This window comes from Staurois parvus, unplaced genomic scaffold, assembly GCF_062004578.1.
Source record: "Staurois parvus isolate SC_StPar_1 unplaced genomic scaffold, SC_StPar_1.0 ptg000248l, whole genome shotgun sequence".
NCBI lineage: Eukaryota > Metazoa > Chordata > Amphibia > Anura > Ranidae > Staurois > Staurois parvus.
This window is the reverse complement of record NW_028318044.1, coordinates 2,355,490-2,376,013: the sequence shown is the minus strand read 5'-3', so window position 1 is coordinate 2,376,013 and position 20,524 is coordinate 2,355,490. Positions and strand designations below refer to the sequence as shown.

The window sequence follows — 20,524 nt, the reverse complement described above, 5'->3', positions numbered from 1 at the left end:
CCTTGACTTTAGTAGGCAAGTCTGCTAATGTTTTACAAGAATTTTTGTAACTTGAGTAATCTCTTCATTTTCAATATGAGTCTAGCATGCAAAGCAAAACGGACAATCATTCTTCCGATATTCTCATCGTGTGTACGGAGCTTAAGAATGCATTCTCTTGCAGAAGGGAGGGGGTCACAGTTGGGCTTTGGTGATGGGTGACTGAGTTGGAACATTTAGGATTACATAGTATGTGAGCACCACAGCACCCCTCCTAGATACCCAACATTGGGACAGTTGTGTAAATTTACTTGTCTGTACCTATTCAAATGCTCAGATGTTCATAAATCCAACTTATCGTTCAGTAAAGAAGCATTAGAAAGAAAAAGAAGATTTGATTGATGATTATGTTAAAAAGGAACTAAATTAAAAAACTATGAGCAGGTGGCTCTTCATTGCAAAAGAGGCATGCAGTGTGTCTTCTGCAATAACAAACTCCTACCTACCTGCTTGAAGTCTTCTATAGAATGCACAATGATCTGCTCATGGGTAGTTCAGTATGCATTCCTGGAACACTCTGGCCATGCTGGAAGGATTGACTCCCACATGTGCAGGATAAGTCATACCATCACTGGTCAATCAAGAGGCTGAAAAACTTGGCACCCGGGCGTAGCCGCATCGCTGGAAGGTGGAGGTGAGTATTTTGTGGAGTTTTGATCCACTTTAGTTGATGATAACAGCATGTAAAATGGGTTTAGTTAGCGGTATGTCTCCTGGCAGTCAGAAAAGTTGCTGTTCAATGTATGGAACTGACCATAGGTCTCCGTAAAACATGGTACACAACCAGGGGCGGACTGACAACTCATGGGGCCCCTGGGCAATAGGGGATCATGGGGCCCCTGTGTCCTTGCCCAAACTCAAAAAAGCCTATGAAAAAGGTACCAGGGACATCTCATGGGGCCCCCTACTGACCCCAGGCCCTCGGGCGGTGCCTGAGTATCCAAATGGTCAATCTGCCCCTGTACACAATCAATACCGGGAGAACTCACTGTAGCAGCCAGATCTGGATAGAAGTGTATGGAAATTAGGGGATTGTGGGTCACTCATTGACAGTGGCTGGTAAGGTTCCTCTAGTGCAGGGGTGCCCAAACTATGGCCCTCCAGGTGTTGAGGAACTGCAAGTCCCATGAGGCCTTGCAAGACTCTGACATCCACAGGCAAGACACCCAAAGGCAGAGGCATGATGGGACTTGTAGTAGTTCAACAGCTGGATGGCCATAGTTTGGACACCCCTGCTCTAGTGTAACTGAAACACCACTTGGGCCCCTTATCACATTGGCCTTAGTTATGGAACACAACCCTCTCTGGGACTGGGCCAGGAACCACAGGTACAAAGGAGGCCTCTCGTGTGAGTGCATGAGAGGCTGGGAACCACAAGTACTGGGCCGGGAACCACAGGTACAAAGGAGGCCTCTCATGTGAGTGCATGAAGTTATCCACTCTTCAGGCCTGGGGCCGAAGAAATGGAACCCGAGTGTTTTTTGGAGTTGGCAGGGAAAAGTCAGCCCCTGCAAAACTGTGAGCCCCTCACTTTGGGAACTGGCTTAACTGGTTAATTGGTGAGGGGTTGCATTGGACACCTTTGCTGCCATTGTGCTATTGCTGGGTGTCCAGTGCATCCCTATACCTTTAAGAAGGGGTGAGCTCCATCCAGGCATACTGCACCTGCCCTTAATCTATCCATTATTATATACAGTATGTGCTCCAACTTTGGAGGCTCTCAAAATGACAGAGTTAGGACTGCAGTACACTGAGGTGCCGTGAAGTGGCCTCTGCAGATTGCGCATATATATTCACATATGTGTACAAACTAACTTACTGATTTTAACATGAATTGTTAGACAGGACAATTCGATTTGTTACAGGCTGGCTGGTAAGTGGGCTGGGAATTTTTCTTTGTTGTTTTTTTGACATGCCTCACCTCTCCATGAGCTCCTTGTTGCAAAGGCTAGGTAAAGATTGGGGTGGTTGCCATTTGTACTTTTCGGAACTGGCTCAACAACCCAGATGTCCTTAGGCCATCTAACAAACCCCATGCTTCAACAAGAACCTTTCTTTCCAGAGAATAACTAAGGCCGGTCATAGAGGAAACGTCCAAGATTCGAACCAAGTATGGGCAGGCTGAATGTACCAAGTTGATCGATCAATCAACTTGGGTAAAACCAGCCTGCCAAATTTTGCATGCGATTATCCCTAGTATAGTCGCTAGCAATAATCACGGTCTTCTCCCAGTGAGGACAGCTTCCCCCCCCCCCCTCTCCCAGTGGGAGGGATTCCCTTGTCCACACATGTGGTTGCAGGAAAGGAATTTGCTCCATGTATGGGCTGCTTAAGTATTGTTCAATTGCAGTACAAGTGAGAATCCAATGTCATATCTCTACAGGTATGAGAACTTTCACATACATATCTGCAAGTTTTATTAGTTGCTCCTTCAAATGACTTCATGCATAATTTAGTCCTCTGACAAAAATCATGTCCTACTGGAATGACATACAACTACTAAATAATTTATAGAAAACAAATGACAAAATGAATTTTGAGTAAATGCTTTGTACATTCTGCCTCTAACCAGGAAAGTGTCTGAATTGGTTTTTGACTTTAAAAGAGAAGGTTCTGTTCTTGGAGCACCTTGGGTGTGATTTTGTATGACAAAGATAAGAAGTAGAAAGGGAACAGGATTTAAGGTGAAAGAGTGGCATCGTAGAAGTGGGTGTGTAAAGAACAAAGAAACAGCAGGTCACCTCAGGTGTACAGTCTTCTGAAAGAGCGCGTGGTTTGATTGCCTTTTACTCTTTGGACCTTATTTTAAAAAAGCTTTAGCTTGTGTGCAGGTTTGTTCCTCATGCCAGGCAACCATACTGTATCTTCACAGTATTTACTATTCACCTGTTAGATGGGATCCCCTGGCAACTGGGTTTTAAAGCCAGTTCTTGGACAGAGATCTATGATAAAGCCTTGCAGGAGATGTATCCCTGGCTCTGCTCTTCCAAATCCACCACACATTGAGGTTCCATCTGCCAGGCAATACAGGTGAAACTCGAAAAATTAGAATATCATGCAAAAGTTCATTTATTTCAGTGCAGCAACTTAAAAGGTGAAACTAACATATGAGTTAGACTCATTACATGCAAAGCAAGATAGTTCAAGACGTGATTTGTCATCATTGTGATGATTATGGCTTACAGGTCATGAAAACCCCAAATCCACAATCTCAGAAAATGAGAACATTGTGAAAAGGTGCAATATTCTCGGCTCAAAGTGTCCCACTCTAATCAGATAATTAAGCCATAACACCTGCAAAGGGTTCCTGAGCCTTTAAATGGTCTCTCAGTCTGGTTCAGTAGGAATCACAATCATGGGAAAGACTGCTGACCTGACAGTTGTGCAGAAAACCATCATTGACACAAGTGTGGAAGAAAAAGGTGCACAAGCAGCAGGGATGACCACAGCCTGGAGAGGATTGTCAGGAAAAGGCCATTCAAAAGTGTTGGGGACTTTCACAAGGAGTATACTGAGGCTGGAGTCAGTGCATCAAGAGCCACCACACACAGACGGATCCTGGACATGGGCTTCAAATGCCGTATTCCTGTTGTCAAGCTGCTCCTGAACAAGAAACAATGTCAGAAGCGTCTTACCTGGGCTAAAGAAAAACAGACCTGGTCTGTTGCTCTGCGGTCCAAAGTCCTCTTTTCTGATGAGAGCAACTTTTGCATCTCATTTGGAAACCAAGGAGGAAGAATGGAGAGGCACACAATGCAAGATGCTTGAAGTCCAGTGTGAATTTTCCACAGTCTGTGTTGATATGGGGAGCCATGTCATCTGCTGGTGTTGGTCCACTGTGCTTCATTAAGTCCAGGGTCAACACAGCCGTCTACCAGGAGATTTTGGAGCACTTCATGCTTCCTTCCGCAGACAAGCTTTATGGGGATGCTGACTTCATTTTCCAGCAGGACTTGGCACCTGCCCACACTGCCAAAAGCACCAAAACCTGGTTCAATGACTGTGGGATTACTGCGCTTGATTGGCCAGCAAACTCGCCTGACCTGAACCCCATAGAGAATCTATGGGGCATTGCCAAGAGAAAGATGAGAGACATGAGACCGAACAATGCAGAAGAGCTGAAGGCTGCTATTGAAGCATCCTGGTCTTCCATAACACCTCAGCAGTGCCACAGGCTGATAGCGTCCATGCCACGCCGCATTGAGGCAGTAATTGCTGCAAAAGGGGCCCAAACCAAGTACTGAGTACATATGCATGCTTCTACTTTTCAGAGGTCCTATATTGTTCTATGTACAATCCTTGTTTTATTGATTGTATGTAATATTCTCATTTTCTGAGATTGTGGATTTGGGGTTTTCATGAGCTGTAAGCCATAATCAACACAATGATGACAAATCACGGCTTGAACTATCTTGCTTTGCATGTAATGAGTCTATCTCATATATTAGTTTCAACTTTTAAGTTGCATTACTGAAATAAATGAACCTTTGCACAATATTCTAATTTTTCGAGTTTCACCTGTATACCGGGATAGGTGTCACTTATTAAACTTCACATGGAAGGCTTCCATTGTATCCATAGTTCCAGGTTCAGTCTCTAAGAAGGTCATATCTCTCACTTGGGGCTAGGGTTGCCACCTCATCCCTTTAAAAACACATATGAATTACACAGGTCCTGTGGCTGATTAAGATGGCAATAAAGCTCACTTGGTGCCTTATCTGCATTGAATTAGCCTCAGAACCTGTGTAATTAATATGTGTTTGGGTTTAAAGGGATGAGGTGGCAACCCAACCTGGGGTCCATGTGACATAGGACATAGTTGACACGGCAGATGCCTCAGAGGAACCTCACCAACCTCAGCCATCACCCAGCCACCAGAAACTCCCAGAACAGGCTGTTAAATGAATTCCCAAGGTGTTGGCTGTATACTACACCTCACGTAGGCCAACAGTCATTTAGCCATATTAAAAGGCAACCTTGCCGTTATATTCAACCATGCAGCAAACTCAGCCCACTTTACATGCTACTGTCTTCATCAAACATAATCAAGTGAGCTTCCTGATGATGCCATTCAGACGCAACGCGTAGAAGCGGAACTTCCAGACGTCACTTCCGATTCCAGTACGTCACAGCCGGTGCAATTTCTGGCTATTGCAATGCACACCATCGCTGTATGTTTCTTCTTATGTGCGGCAGGTTGGCCCCGATGTCCGTTGTATGGAAGTTGTCTGGCCTTCCACTGCCGTTTGTGAGAATTCGAAGTGATGGACGTGTTTTGTTTGAGTTCAGTTAATTATCTAATTTTGTAATTACTGAAACATTTCCCAACTTGCTGTATACAAAATATCAACTCACCAATTTGTTCTACAAGTTTGAACATCATCCCTCCAATATGAAGGTCTCCTGCCACTTGGATGGTGACATCTTGGTTCTCCATCTCATTCTGCTGATCCACTGTTACACGAAGTTCCCAGGAAGCCTGACCCACCGCCGCCGTGTATGCCATTGTGGTATGCTCACAGTTCTGCAACAGCAATAGAGAAACAGTTTTAAGTGAATCTGTTCCCAGGAAAATAATAATAATCATTAACATGTTTCTACTGAGCCTTGGTTGAATTGTACCCGAGTCTCATAATATAGTTTTATCACTTGTTATACCTACCGTTAGATCCATTATTTTTCTACTTCCTACAACACTCTGGTGGAGATTTACTAAAACTGGAAAGTGCAAAATCTGGTTCAGCAGAGTAACCAATCAGCTTCCAGGTTTTATTGCCAAAGCTTGATTGAACAAGCTGAAGTTAGAAGCTGATTGGCTACCATGCACAGCTGCACCAGATTCTGAGTGCTCCAGTTTTAGTAAATCTCCTCCTTTTTCTTCTGTAACAACCTCTTAGTTAGCTAGGGGGAGCTAGACTCCAATTGTTAGCTAGGGCTGAGTAGCAGCCTGGGTGTGCAAGCTAGCAGGGGTCAAATATTGGTCAAGAGCTGAGAGGCTCTGCAGCCCAGCTTTCTGGAATTTTCCCCTGCTTTAGAATGTTGGGAAAAGGTCTAGAAGCAGTGGGTAAATCTTAGGAGTGGCTTATTTGTACTCTTGAAGGATCCTGGCCAATCCCCAACTGGAGGCTTGGAAAGGGGCAAGGACAACCTTTAAGAGTAACTAAGCCTGCTCAGCCAGGGGAGAGGTTGGAGAGGGAATCAGGTGGAAGATGTGAGAGAGAAAGAGAGGCAGGAGCCTGTGAGGGGGCCCAGATGAAGAGGGGCTCACCTCCAGGCAGAGGATCTTGGAAGGCTGAAAGCTTGGGACTTCACCGGCCCCCTGAGAGAGGACCACCTGTATGGCAGGGAAGGAGCAGCCCAGCTAGAAGGCCTGGTAGCAGCTACTGACCCACTAGCAGCACAGGAGAGGGACCAAGTGTGTAGACCTGCACTACCTGGGCCACTTAGGGGAAAGAGCACTCTGGTGGGAAAGTGGATTAGCTGCTACCCAGGACTGTTTCATTATTTAAAGAGACAGACACTGGATCCCCTGCCCACGGATTCACCCAGAGCTGCTGGATTAAGGAGAATCTGGGGTCTAGGGTGGTACATCAGGAAAGACTGGTTAGCTCTCCAGAAGAGGATTTTTTGCTGTAAAGACTTGTAAATAGTTTCAGGAAGTTTGTCCTCAGTTCCAGTTCCATTGGGCATCCCCCTACACCTCTCACCCCATCCAAGTTTATTATCCCCTAATAAAACATCAAAACAAGCTCAGGGACTTCTTACTGGCTCCTGGATAAAGGGGGGAATGACAATGCGTGTTGTCTGGCCGTGCAGGACTATAGGGGGACCCAAATCATCAGCAACTCCTAAGGGGGTAGTGCTACACTTCTAAAGGGAAATTGCACAGCAGTGTTGTCACCCTGCATACAGAATAATTAGACAGCTATGTAGTTTTCAATGCACTTTAAGTAAGAGACAAAAACTGAGAGCCCAGCTCCAGCCAACACTGCAGTTACAACGCTTTTTTATTTTTTAGAAAAAAAAGAACGTTTGAAGAAGAATTCCAGATATTGATATTTTTACATAATAATATTGGTTCAGCTAGTCCAATGTAACTATGTATATCCACTTCCATACTGGGCACTTTCAACCCCTTCCTGCCCAGGCCAATTTTCAGCTTTCTGTGCTGTCGCATTTTGAATTTGAGACAGTTAGAGCTTTATTTGGTGGTATTCAATCACCACTGGGGTTTTTATTTTTTGATAAATACATGTAAAAAGTCTGAACATTTTGAGAAAAAAAGTTTTTGTTTCTGTTTTAAAATTTTACAAATAACTAATTTTCCTGCTTCAATTATGTGCGCTGATAAGGCTGCACTGATGAGGCTGTACTGATGGGCACTGATGGGCATTGATGGACACTGATGAGCTGCACTTATGGGCACTGATGAGCTGCCCTGGTGGGCAATGATGATGTTGCACTGATGAGGCATTAATAGGTGGCATTGATAAGCTGCATTACATTGTGGAATATATAAAATAAACTATACACACTAGCTACACATGTCTAGTAATTTAGAATATTATAGCTAATGTTTCATACTTTACTGCAGGAATCTCCAAACTATAAGCCACATCTGGCCCACTACAAGGTTAGGGTCAGTGGTATGTGCAAAGATTGAGGATTCAGGTTATCAGAGGCTACCTATGGTCTCCGCTTTGACTTGATGCAAGGGGGATTCTGAGGAAGACCCGAATGTAAGGGGAACTCTTATGACAGACCTGAAGCAAGGGGGACTTATGAAGACCCTGATTTAAGGGGGACTCAGATGAAGACCCGGATGTAAGGGGTACTCTGATGAAGACCCTGATGAAAAAGGGACCATGATTTAAGGGGGACTCTGATGAAGACCCGGATGTAAGGAGTACTCCGATGAAGACCCTGATGAAAGAGGGACCATGATTTAAGGGGGACTCTGATGTAGACCCTGATGTAAGAGGGACCATGATTTAAGGGGGACTCTGATGAAGACCCTGAGGCAAGGGGGACCCTGATGTATGAGGGACTCTGATAGGGATTCTGATGTAAGAGGGACCATGATGTAAATGGGACTGATAGGGATGCTGATGTAAAAGGCCACTCATTTATTTTTAACACTATTTTTTTCAGCCTGCCAGTGTTTGTAAAATATATAATGTAGTCACATACTGAAAAGTCTGGAGACCTCCGCTCTAGTGTGCTAGTCACATTGAATTTTTATATGTATATATATATATATATATATATATATATATATATATATATATATATATACACATATATATATATACACATATATATATATATACACACACATATACATACATACAGAAATACAAACATATATTGTGATGTACCCTATATTCAAAAAATTATTGACGCTATTGACATAGGCAGTTCTTGATAGAAGTGACTGAATATCCACTATGGTCCATACACTGTCCTTGCTTGTCTGGTGTCAGTACATACAGTAGAATACAGCTGTAATATTACATGGGACCTATGACCATACTCTACTACAGATAAAACGTGTGATTGCCTCTGCTTTGACAATCTGGAATTTCATATCTAAACACAAAAATCCCCGTACAGGTTTATCTACATTCCTATTCACTAAAAACTCCCCCCGAGGGCGAGGATTGTGTGTTCAGCCTCCCAGGAGAACAAGCCGCAGCTTGTAGCGGAACAGTGAAATACGGAGTCCAGCAGCTACTACTGGGAAGAAGGGAGAAGTTGGAGCTGCAGAAGACAGATACAGATCATCAGGTGACAGTGATCATAAGGAGACAGATACAGATCATCAGGTGACAGTGATCATAAGGAGACAGATACAGATCATCAGGAGAAAGATCATCAGGAGATAGATACAGATCATCATGAGACAGAGATCATCAGGAGAAAGATACAGATCAGGAGACAGAGATCATCAGGAGATAGATACAGATCATCAGGAGACAGAGATCATCAGGAGATAGATACAGATCATCAGGAGACAGAGATCATCAGGAGATAGATACAGATCAGGAGACAGAGATCATCAGGAGATAGATACAGATCATCAGGAGACAGAGATCATCAGGAGATAGATACAGATCAGGAGACAGAGATCATCAGGAGATAGATACAGATCATCAGGAGATAGATACAGATCATCAGGAGATAGATACAGATCATCAGGAGACAGGGATCATCAGGAGATAGATACAGATCATCAGGAGACAGGGATCATCAGGAGATAGATACAGATCATCAGGAGACAGAGATCATCAGGAGAAAGATACAGATCAGGAGACAGAGATCATCAGGAGATAGATACAGATCATCAGGAGATAGATACAGATCATCAGGAGACAGAGATCATCAGGAGATAGATACAGATCATCAGGAGAAAGATACAGATCAGGAGACAGAGATCATCAGGAGATAGATACAGATCATCAGGAGACAGAGATCATCAGGAGATAGATACAGATCATCGGGAGACAGAGATCATCAGGAGATAGATACAGATCATCAGGAGACAGAGATCATCAGGAGGCAGATACAGATCATCGGGAGACAGAGATCATCAGGAGGCAGATACAGATCATCAGGAGACAGAGATCATCAGGAGACAGAAATAGATACAGATCATCATGAGACAGAGATCATCAGGAGAAAGATACAGATCATCAGGAGACAGATACAGATCATCAGGAGACAGAGATCATCAGGAGGCAGATACAGATCATCAGGAGACAGAGATCATCAGGAGGCAGATACAGATCATCAGGAGACAGATACAGATCATCAGGAGACAGATACAGATCATCAGGAAACAGAGATCATCAGGAAACAGAGATCATCAGGAAACAGAGATCATCAGGAGATAGATACAGATCATCAGGAGACAAAGATCATCAGGAGACAGATACAGATCGTCAGGAGACAGAAATCATTAGGAGACAGATCATCAGGAGACAGATACAGATCATCAGGAGACAGATACAGATCATCAGGAGACAGATACAGCGATTGTTGGCTTACGTCATGTGTGATAAATGCAGACCGATTTCAGATTTAATGCTGAAGAAGAACGTAAGGTTCTCCTCATGTAGGGGATTGGCACCTTTGGGGAGCGGGGGGAAACGGGTACCCGGATTTTACAGGTACCCGCTCCCACTTACGCTGCGATTGCCCAGGTGATCATAAGTGGAAGCTGTCCTCCCCCCTTCCTCCCCATAGTCTTCTGGGACACGTGACAGGTCCCAGAAGAGTACGGGGCCATTCACAGCCGGGTGCCCACACTGAAGATGCCGGCGCTGAGGAGACAGGATGGTTGGTCAACCCGGCCGGTGTAAGGACACCACGGGATCGAGGTACAGGTGAATGTCCAATTTTGTAGCTGCTGACGTTTATTTTTTTAATTCTAACTGGGCCTCCGCTTTATATAATTGCAGGTAAAAGCACAAAAAAATCAAATATGATAAATGCTTACTAGCAGTGTTTTTCCTTTCCATAAATTATTTTAGTTGCTTTCAATGTGTCTTTGAACTTGCTAGAAAATGTAGAAAAATTCCAGGGTGGGTCAGTTCTCTAGCACAGCCCCCTCCCTCTTGGCCAGCTCCTTTGCCCCTCTGTTCACCTTCTTACATTTTTTGTAACTGTAGCACCCTCCTAGATAGATAAGTAAATTAGTAATTTTCTGGCTCTCCTGTAATCCGTGGAGCAGTTTGTGATTGCTTTGGACCATTGTAGGCTTCTCCAGCTGCAGGTTTGACTACTTCCCCCTGCCTCCTGGAGGATTCCAGAATGTTGCGAGCTGGAAGAGACAGATCTTCAGCCTGAATATTTGTGTGGTCCCTTAGAAAGGGTGCCCAGTAGGTGGCTGGGGAGTGCATAAATAGTCTGTGTTCTGAGGCAGACCTATTCTTCTCTGGGAGGAGAAGTTCCCAGCCTGAAGGGCTGCTGCCCTTCTGGGCAGTCCAGCTGTAGTTCTACATGTGCTCATCAGGGGGCCTGTTTTGCTGAAACTTGCTGGAACTGATTAAGGGACTTCACTGAGGATCTGGTCTGGAGAGTTCACAGGAGAAATGTCTGGCTGATATTGGAAGGAGGCATCCAAGTGTAGGACACTAGTGACTGTGTGCTGCTACTATCCCTCCCTTGTGCATCAGTGCCGGAGCTCGCTTGAATCGGGACATTTCCTATGGTGTCCCTGTGTTGCTCAATCCCTTAGTTATTGCTAGAGGGACCTTACTAAGAAGCTTTGACAAAGTGAAGAGTGTCCCCATGTTACTACATTGTGCTCCTGGAGTATCCCACAGCTTCCTTGCACCCTGGCCAAGTTCTACTTTTTTTGCACGCAGAGTGGGGCATTTTTGCTTAACCTCCCTGGCGGTCTGATTATTTCAGATTTTTGGTGCTGAAAGCGGTACCATTGTTTTGCATGGAAATATGTTGTTTTTTTATTGTAGGCCTGTAGTTTTAGGAATAACTCACTGAAATCTGTCCGAACAAGAGTCTAGTAAACATCCCGGGTAGGATAAAACTTGAAACGCAAAATCATAAATTATAATTTAATAAATAATCATAAAAAATAATAATAATAGTACATTTAATTATATAATATAATCAAACCAAAAACACTGAAATGTGAAATAGAGTGCCAAGTTCGCACATCGCTGAGCAAAGTCGCAGAATCGTTTTCAGTGTCTGATGACGAATTTCCTCACAAATCATTATCACTCAATTCTGCAAGTGGTTCTGATTTACTATCGCTGTTCTCTAGCCGGTCTAAAACCACTTTTGAAATAAAGGGACGCTTTTTGGACGCCATGGACTTTTCTAAGTTTCCAGGCAGAAAGAACAGTAAAAATGCAGGCAGGGCGCCGGACAAAGCACTCGGGACAAAATGTATGTGAAATGTTTTGAAACAGCAATGTTTTACTATGTAATAATCAGTTTAAAAAAAATGCAATTTTTAAAAATAATTTCAAATTTGCCGCCGGTTTCGGCGCCCGTACGTCCTGACATCACAGGGATCGGAACACGGAAGCCGGATGCCGGCATCGGCCGGAGGAGATGGCCGGGGATGCTGCAGGGGACGCATCGCGGGAGCGAAGGACAAGGTAAGCGCTGCAGGGACTCCCTGAGCAACGCCGCATGGTAAGCCTGAGTGTAGCTCGGGGCAGGGGCGGACTGACCATTTGGAAACTTGGGCACTGCCCGAGGGCCTGGGGTCAGTAGGGTGCCCCATGAGATGCCCCTGATACCTTTTTCATAGGCTTTTTTGAGTTTGGGCAAGGACACAGGGGCCCCATGATCCCCTATTGCCCAGGGGCCCCATGAGTTGTCAGTCCTCCCCTGGCTCGGGGTTACCGCTTTTGGTACTGAAACTTTACCCCGAGCTACACTCGGGAATACCGCTAGGGAGGTTAAATAGACTTCATTACAGATGCTGCAAAAAAAATGCATGCAGTGTGTTTTTGGCGTATTTATCATGCGTTTTTTAATTTGTTTTGCATTTTGCACTTTTTAATCTGGCCAGCGACAAGTTGCCCCCCCCCCCCTACTGACGTAGCAACCCTACTGAAGCTCCCAAATAGTCAATGAACCTGCAACAAATAAACAGAGCCAGTGCTTCCACTAGGCAAACTAGGGCGTACTGCCACCTAGGAGTGCCTGGGGGCAGCACAGGCCGGCACTCTGTGTGGCCTATGGACACACATGACCATTTTGTACATATATATATATGGGCGGTCAGAAGTCTCGGAGTATCAGTCCATACATCTCTGGTACACACACTGGCACACACGGTTTTCCAGCTCTAACAGGGAGCCGACTACTGACCGAATGGGGCATGCCCAGTGCTGGCTCCACCATCTTCTACACAGCTGGAGCCAATCAATAGGGATGAGCTCTGGTTTCAGGATTAACCCTATGTGAGTAGGATGGTCAGGGCTTGATGTATATGAGAAGGAACGATGCAGTGCTGAGAGGCCGCCTGTCCTCACTGAGAGCCGCAGCCTGGTCTTCGCACCCCAGAAGGAGACATCAGAGGTGAGCTGAGCCTAGGAGGAATGCGGGTCATGGAGGTAACAGGAGGAGGAGGGGGACAGACAATGGTTGGGTGTGAGGGGAGCAGATTCTGATTGATCGTGTGGGACGCCAGCATGTCATGAATGATCCTTCAGCTGAGGGGAGGAGCAGCAGAGGGGAGGAAAAAAGGACAGAGGAATATGCCAGGTGTCCGGGGAAAGTGTAGCAGCTGAGCTGCAGCTCCTTCCAGTGTTCCTCTCAGACCCAGTCCCTTACTGCAAGCGGCCTGGCTGCTGATCACTGTGGAGTTTTGTAACTGTCTCTTTTGTTTTTTTGTTTCTCTGTCTGATTGTATAATACAGTTAATGTATATTTGGTTAATATATATTTTGTCTTTAATATTGGTGCAGGTGGCATCTTATGGCACTTATTTTTGCAAATTAAAAGAAATTTGGCAATTTCATGTTGTGCTGATTTAATTTTCTACTGTTTATTTTTTTTGGGGGGGCAGGATGCAAGTAGCTGGTCTTGCCTAGGGCACAAAATAGTCCAGCACCGGCCCTGCTCATAAACATTGTACACATTGCTGAGGTCTCCCTCATATTATTTCCCCTACTTGTCGAATGTTCTTAGCCTATAGTGTTAGGTTATTTTCTCCATTGGTCGAATGTTCTTTAGGTTGGATGTTTTTATGGCTTTTTGTCTCTTGGGAACAAATGTTAGTATTCGTATTTTCCGTATGAATACTGCAACATTTTCAAAACACATTTTTATACGTAGACCCCTTAGTTTCAGTATACTGGAAAATGTTCTGGATTAGTATGTTTATATGGGTCACATAGGGTCAGATTATAAAGAGAGTGTGACTAATAGGCCATAAAAACGAATCACCGGTATAAAAGGTCCGCTGCGCAGTATTTTAAACAATTCATATACTTCATACAAAGGTTACAATACTGTGTAGCTGTTTGGTTAAACTGGTGGTTAGTTGTTATGACTTTACTTTATCCCATTTATTGAGCTGACCCTATTTGATCCATATTATATATTGATACATATTGATATTATATGAATACGTATTATATCAATATATGAATTATAATCAATTCTAGCAATACATATTGATAGTGATACATTGATGCATATTGATAATATATATATGCATAATATATAATACATCACTTAATACATCACTTATCAATTATAATCATTTATATAAATACTAACATTGCTACATATTGATCTGTAACATCTTCCAGTATACAAAGACAAATTAACCCCTTGCCTACCGGGCACTTATACCCCCTTCTTTACCAGGCCAATTTTCAGCTTTCAGCGCTGTCGCACTTTGATTGACAATTGCGCGGTCATGCAAGATTGTACCCATATGAAATTTTTATCATTTTTTTCTCACAAATAGAGCTTTCTTTTGATGGTATTTAATCGCCGCTGGGCGCTTTACTGTTTGCGCTATAAACAAAAAAATTGCAAAAAAATTTGAAAAAAAAAAAGTTTCTTTGTTTCTATTATAAAATTTTTCAAACAGGTAATTTTTCTCTTTCACTGATGTGCGTTGATGAGGCAGCACTGATGGGCACTGATAGGCAGCACTGATGGGCACTGATATGTGGCACTGATGGGCACTGATAGGTGGCACTGATGGGCAGCACTAATGAGGTGGCACGGATAGGCGGTACTGATAGGCGACACTGATGATGGGTACTGATAGACAGCTTCGATAGGTGGCACTGACTGGCATCACTGCTGGGCACTGACTGGCACAACCGCTGGGCACTGACTGGTGCCACTGACTGGCTGCACTGATGGGCACTGGTGGGCACAGGTGGGTGGCACTGCTGGGCACAGGTGGGTGGGCACAGGTGGGTGGCACTGCTGGGCACTGGTAGGTGGCACTTCTGGGCACACTTGTGTGACACTGCTGGGTGGCACAGGTGGGTGCACTTCTGGGCACAGGTGGATGCACTGCTGGGCACAGGTGGGCGGAGTTAGTGGGCGTACTGCTGGGCACAGGTGGGCGGAGTTAGTGGGCGCACTGCTGGGCACAGGTGGGCGGAACTTGTGGGTGGCACTGCTAGGCACCGATCATCAGTGCCCTGATGATCGGTGCTGATCCCTGCTCTGACAACTGGTGGTTCTCGGCAGTACTTTTCTCACGATCTGACAGCGTGAGGAAAGTGCAGCCGAGAACCGGCAATTGCATTTCCCTGTGATCAGTGTGTCATTGGACACGGCTGATCATGTGGTAAAAGGCCGCTGTGATTGGCCTTTTACCACATCTCGTGATCAGCTGTGTCCATAGGACACAGCAATCATGGAGATCGCCCGGTGCACACCGCGTTCTGGGAGGACGTCATATGACGCCCACCCAGAACTGGCCGGCCGCAGTGCAGCTGTCATTCGGCTATCTGCGGTTGGCAAGTAGTTAAAAGGAAACTCAGACATAATAATGTATAGAAGGAACAAAGTCTACTGAGGTTTGGATTCTCGCCCAGGTAGGTCATCAGTCCACCATTTGCTGGCAACCTGGGGACCCCTTACTCTTACCAGTTTTTAATGTAAGAGTTATATTCCCTGACACCTTCATTGTGGTTCTTCCAGGGACTTTCTCATGTTTTGTAGAATTGTCCCTAGAATTTTACGGGTGAAAATGTCCCTGATTTTTTCTTTCCAAACACTAATGACCTTTGCAGTAAAATCCCCATTGCTTGAGTGGTCAGAATTAGATTTAATCTTTGAATATAGCTCTTGCATAGTGAACCTGCGGTGATAGAGCCAGGGCTGCTATTAGAAACCACGGGGCCCCATACAGCAAACCTGACAGGTCCACTCCACCAAAAAAACCCCAAACAAACCATAGTTTACTATGCTTCAGTTATGAATGAACACAGCCAGTGATCATTACCAATCACTCATTTTGTTCATTCAGGAAAGGAAGGGGCTGGTAAATGTGACATATTTACCGGACCCTTGCCCCACTCTCCATCCTGAAGGATCCTATTGTGTGCTTGCAGCTGCCTGTGGAAAGGAGAGGAGGGTCGAGGCACACTGGGGGGGCCTGGGCAGCAGGGGGAAATGTATGGTGCACAGGGAGGGTGATGGGTGCAGCGGGGGAAATTACTGGAACCAATCCCCTGTATGGCTCTCTGCAGTAGCTGACAGCCAGCAGGCAGGAAAGGAGAAGAAGCCACCCTCTCTACCCACATCTGATTCAACCAGCTGCGTGGGCCCCCCCCTGTGGGCCTGGACCCCATACAGTAGAACTGGTGGTACCCCCTTATCCACGGCCCTGGATAGAGCATTGCACTGAGGCACCATGGGTTGCGACCACAGTGATCATTACTAGTGGCTATAGTCGCTGGCAATACTCGCATGAGAAATCCAACAGGCTGGTTGGTCGATCAACTTGGGTACATTCAGCTTGCTCATACAGTTGTGACCAAAATTATTCAACCCCCAATGCTGTAAAGGGGTTTAGGGACTATAGTGTACATTTGGAATTGTATTCAGAATCAAATCCTACAAGGACGTTGTAACTACCCAAATGCAACTAAAATGACATCAATTGTTTATGTAATACAGTAGTAAATGGTTCTTATGTGGTTTCTTCATTGCCACAATTATTCAACCCCTTAAAGACTACCACTCTGAAGAACAGAGGTTCATACAGGTGCTTTCCATCAGGTATTGAAAACACCTGTGGATGTCACCGAGCAGCAATCAAGCATAATAAGCACCAATTAGGCAGCTTTAAAATGACTGTGATACTCAGCTCCTTCTAGACATTTACTGGTGTGGTTACAAACATGGTGAAGGCAAGAGAATGGTCCAGGAAGACAAGAGAAGAGGTGATTTCTCTTCACAGGAAGGGCAATGGCTATAAGAAGATTGCAAAGATGTTAAACATACCAAGAGACACCTTAGGAAGCATCATTCGCAAATTCAAGGCAAAGGGCACTGTTGAAACGCTACCTGGTCGTGGCAGAAAGAAGATGCTGACTTCGACTGCTGTGCGCTACCTGAAGCGTAGAGTGGAGAGAAGTCCCCGTGTGACTGCTGAGGAACTGAGAAAAGATTTGTCAGATGTGGGTACAGAAGTTTCAGCCCAGACAATAAGACGCACACTGCGTAATGAAGGCCTCCGTGCCAGAACTCCCAGGCGTACCCCCTTGCTGTCTCCAAAGAATAAGAAGAGTCGACTGCAGTATGCCAAAAGCCATGTGGACAAACCACAAAAGTTGTGGGATAGTGTTCTGTGGACTGATGAAACAAAATTAGAACTGTTTGGGCCCATGGATCAACGCTATGTTTGGAGGAGGAAGAACAAGGCCTATGATGAAAAGAACACCTTGCCTACTGTGAAGCATGGTGGAGGGTCAATCATGCTTTGGGGCTGTTTTGCTTCTGCAGGTACAGGGAAGCTTCAGCGTGTGCAAGGTACCATGAATTCTCTTCAGTACCAGGAGATATTGGATGGAAACGTGATGCAGTCCGTCACACACCTGAGGCTTGGGAGACGTTGGACCTTTCAACAGGACAATGATCCCAAGCATACCTCCAAGTCCACTAGAGCATGGTTGCAGAGGAAAGGCTGGAACATTTTGGAGTGGCCATCGCAGTCACCAGACTTAAATCCGATTGAGAACCTCTGGTGGGACTTAAAGAAAGCAGTTGCAGTGCGCAAGCCTAAGAATGTGACTGAACTGGAGGCCTTTGCCCATGAAGAATGGGCGAAGATACCCGTAGATCGCTGCAAGACACTTGTGTCAAGCTATGCTTCACGTTTAAAAGCTGTTATAACTGTAAAAGGATGCTGTACTAAGTACTAAGATTGAATGTCACTTGGGGGTTGAATAAAACTGATAATGCTGTGAGCACAGAAAAGACATTTGTGGTTATTTCATTATAACTGTTATGTTATATTTGTCTGACCTACAAGTGCCTCTTTAATGTAAATGTAAGCAAGATGACTGAATGATCAAAAGCAATGTCAAACTGGCCAAAACACTCAATTTCAGTGGGGGTTGAATAATTTTGGTCACAACTGTACATGGCCGGTCCCTGCAGAAGCTACCAAGAATCGAACCATCTATGGCTTGCTTTAAATGCAAGATAAATTGCACAATTAGGCCTTCAAGAGAAGACACCTTCACAGTGTGCAGAAAGCTCAGCATTTCCTGCTGCAGTAATAAAACAAGCCCATTATCCCAGGTTCACACCTAAGCGTTTTCTGGCGCATTTTGCAGAAATGCAGTACAGTCCATTTACCATGATTTCCTATGGGACACGTTCACATCTCCGCGTTTTCACCCGGTGCTTTTTTTTTGGAAAGGGTCGGGACTTTTTTTTAACGCAATATGTTGCATTTTTTGGTTCTGTAGACTTCAATGGGAATGCTGCAGAAAAGCATGTATTGCATTTTTGATGCGTTTTTGCCACGTTTTTGAGGAGTTTTGTGTTTAAAGTCCGCCTAGCAACAAGAAAAGTAATTTAAAAAATGACCCCCCCCCCCCCACACACACACACACAAACACACAATGCATCAAAAACATTCAAAAACGCAAGTGCAAAATGCAATGCAGAAACGCCTCAAACGCAACCTGCATAGCCTTAGAGTTGATTGACTAAAGGCAAATAGGCTGTTCATTTTGCAAGGGAAGCTGCACTTTACAAGAGAATTTGCCCCCATAGGTTAGTGAACGAGGTGCAGTGTGTAAATAAAAAAAAAAAAATAGTAGAATTTTCACTTGTATATGTTTGGAGGACAGAAGTCTGCAGAGCTCCCTCTCATTCACAAAGCTTGGGGAAAATTCCCTTGCAAAGTGTACAATCTATTTGGCTTTAGCAAACTGACCCCATTGTCTCCTCTTTAAAGTGGCTGTAACCTCAGACATGAAATATGAACAAAGCATGTCCTTCTATAGTGTGTACTTGCTTCAATCCAGAGCACTAAGTGTAATTTCTGTCTGTTGCCTCCAGGGGCGGACTGACAACTCATGGGGCCCCCGGGCAATAGGGGATCATGGGGCCCCTGTGTCCTTGCCCAAACACAAAAAAGCCTATGAAAAAGGTACCAGGGGCATCTCATGGGGCCCCCTACTGACCCCAGGCCCTCGGGCAGTGCCCAAGTGCTCGAATGATCAGTCCGCCCCTCATGAGGACACATCTGAACAATCGGCTCAAACGCCACCTGCATAGGTGTGAACCTGGCGTAAAGGGGATTGTACAATCAGATTGTATATAATGTTCGGTCAGCTTAAGGCTGGCCATACATTATACAATTTTCTTTTGCTTTTTGGTTTAGATTTACCAAAAATCATATAATAGGAGGTCAAACCTAACAATGGGGTCCCCGGGCAATAGGGGATCATGGGGCCCCTGGGCAATAAGGGATCTTGAGGCCCCTGGGCAATAGGGGATCTTGGGGCCCCTGGGCAATAGGGGATCATGAGGCCCCTGGGCAATAGGGGATCTTGGGGCCCCTGTGTCCTCGCCCACACCCAAAAAAGCCTATGAAAAAGCCAATGAAAGGTACCAGGGGCATCTCATGGGGCCCCCTACTGACCCCAGGCCCTCGGGCAGTGCCCGAGTGCTCAAATGGTCAGTCCACCCCTGCTTTCAATTGTATCCAATTAGGCGGGCCCTTGCACTACATAGTTGAAGGTAAACCTAAAGGAAAAGTTTACAGAAAATTGTATAGTTTATGTCCAGCCTTAGGCTGTACAATCTAATTGTACAATTACTGTACTTTCGATTTATTATTCTATGCAGTAGGAGGACACATTTATACAATGCATTCACATTGTATCAAGTCAGGCAGGCCTTTGCACACAGTTTGTGGTAGATCTAAGGGAGATTGTACAATCAGATTGTATAGTGTATTGGCAGATTAAAATACGATAACTCTGGTAGGCGATGCAGCCAGGGTCAGTTCTCTCGCTAAGTTCTAGAAAGGTACAGTGGACTCACCTTGGCCTCCTGTGAGCTGCACCGTCCGTCAGTCCGTCTACCTGGATTCCTGAGACACAACAGGACTCCAGGAATGAGCAGATCTCCACCCAGCTGTGACGGAGGAAGGGGCCACCTTCCAGGTGAGGGAAGTATAAATGGCCCCCGCCCAGTGTTCCCAGCAGCAGCAGCAAGTCGCAGCATGCCAGACGTGGGTCTTACCTGTACACACGACTCCGCCATGGCCGCTCCTAGGCCCCAGCGTGGAAGACATTGCACAGATTCCTGGCATTGTATGGGGTGGCCGGGCTCCAATCTGGATTGTGATGAATGCAAAGCACAGAGATTCATCCTCCAGGCCATGAAATTCTGCGTGGACTTAGAACTGTACCTGAGAGCCGCCTGCCTCTACTCTGCCGTCTATTAACTATTCTTTTGCTGCAGCAGGAGAGGCGGCTGCACCACATACAGCGTCTGC

General features: G+C 45.2%; 1 protein-coding gene across 1 annotated transcript in view; it reads right to left on the bottom strand.

The window, feature by feature from the left end:
- FERMT1 (FERM domain containing kindlin 1) overlaps positions 1-20,174 on the bottom strand; it is a 100,497-nt gene extending 80,323 nt beyond the window's left edge. The window contains exons 1-2 of the mRNA XM_089680626.1: positions 20,068-20,174; positions 5,395-5,563 (exon numbers count right to left, since the gene is read on the bottom strand). Of these exons, the coding sequence (XP_089536752.1) occupies positions 5,395-5,545 (151 nt within the window). The 5' untranslated portion in view covers positions 5,546-5,563; positions 20,068-20,174. The remainder of the gene's footprint in view (positions 1-5,394; positions 5,564-20,067) is intronic.
- Positions 20,175-20,524: the final 350 nt, after the last annotated feature.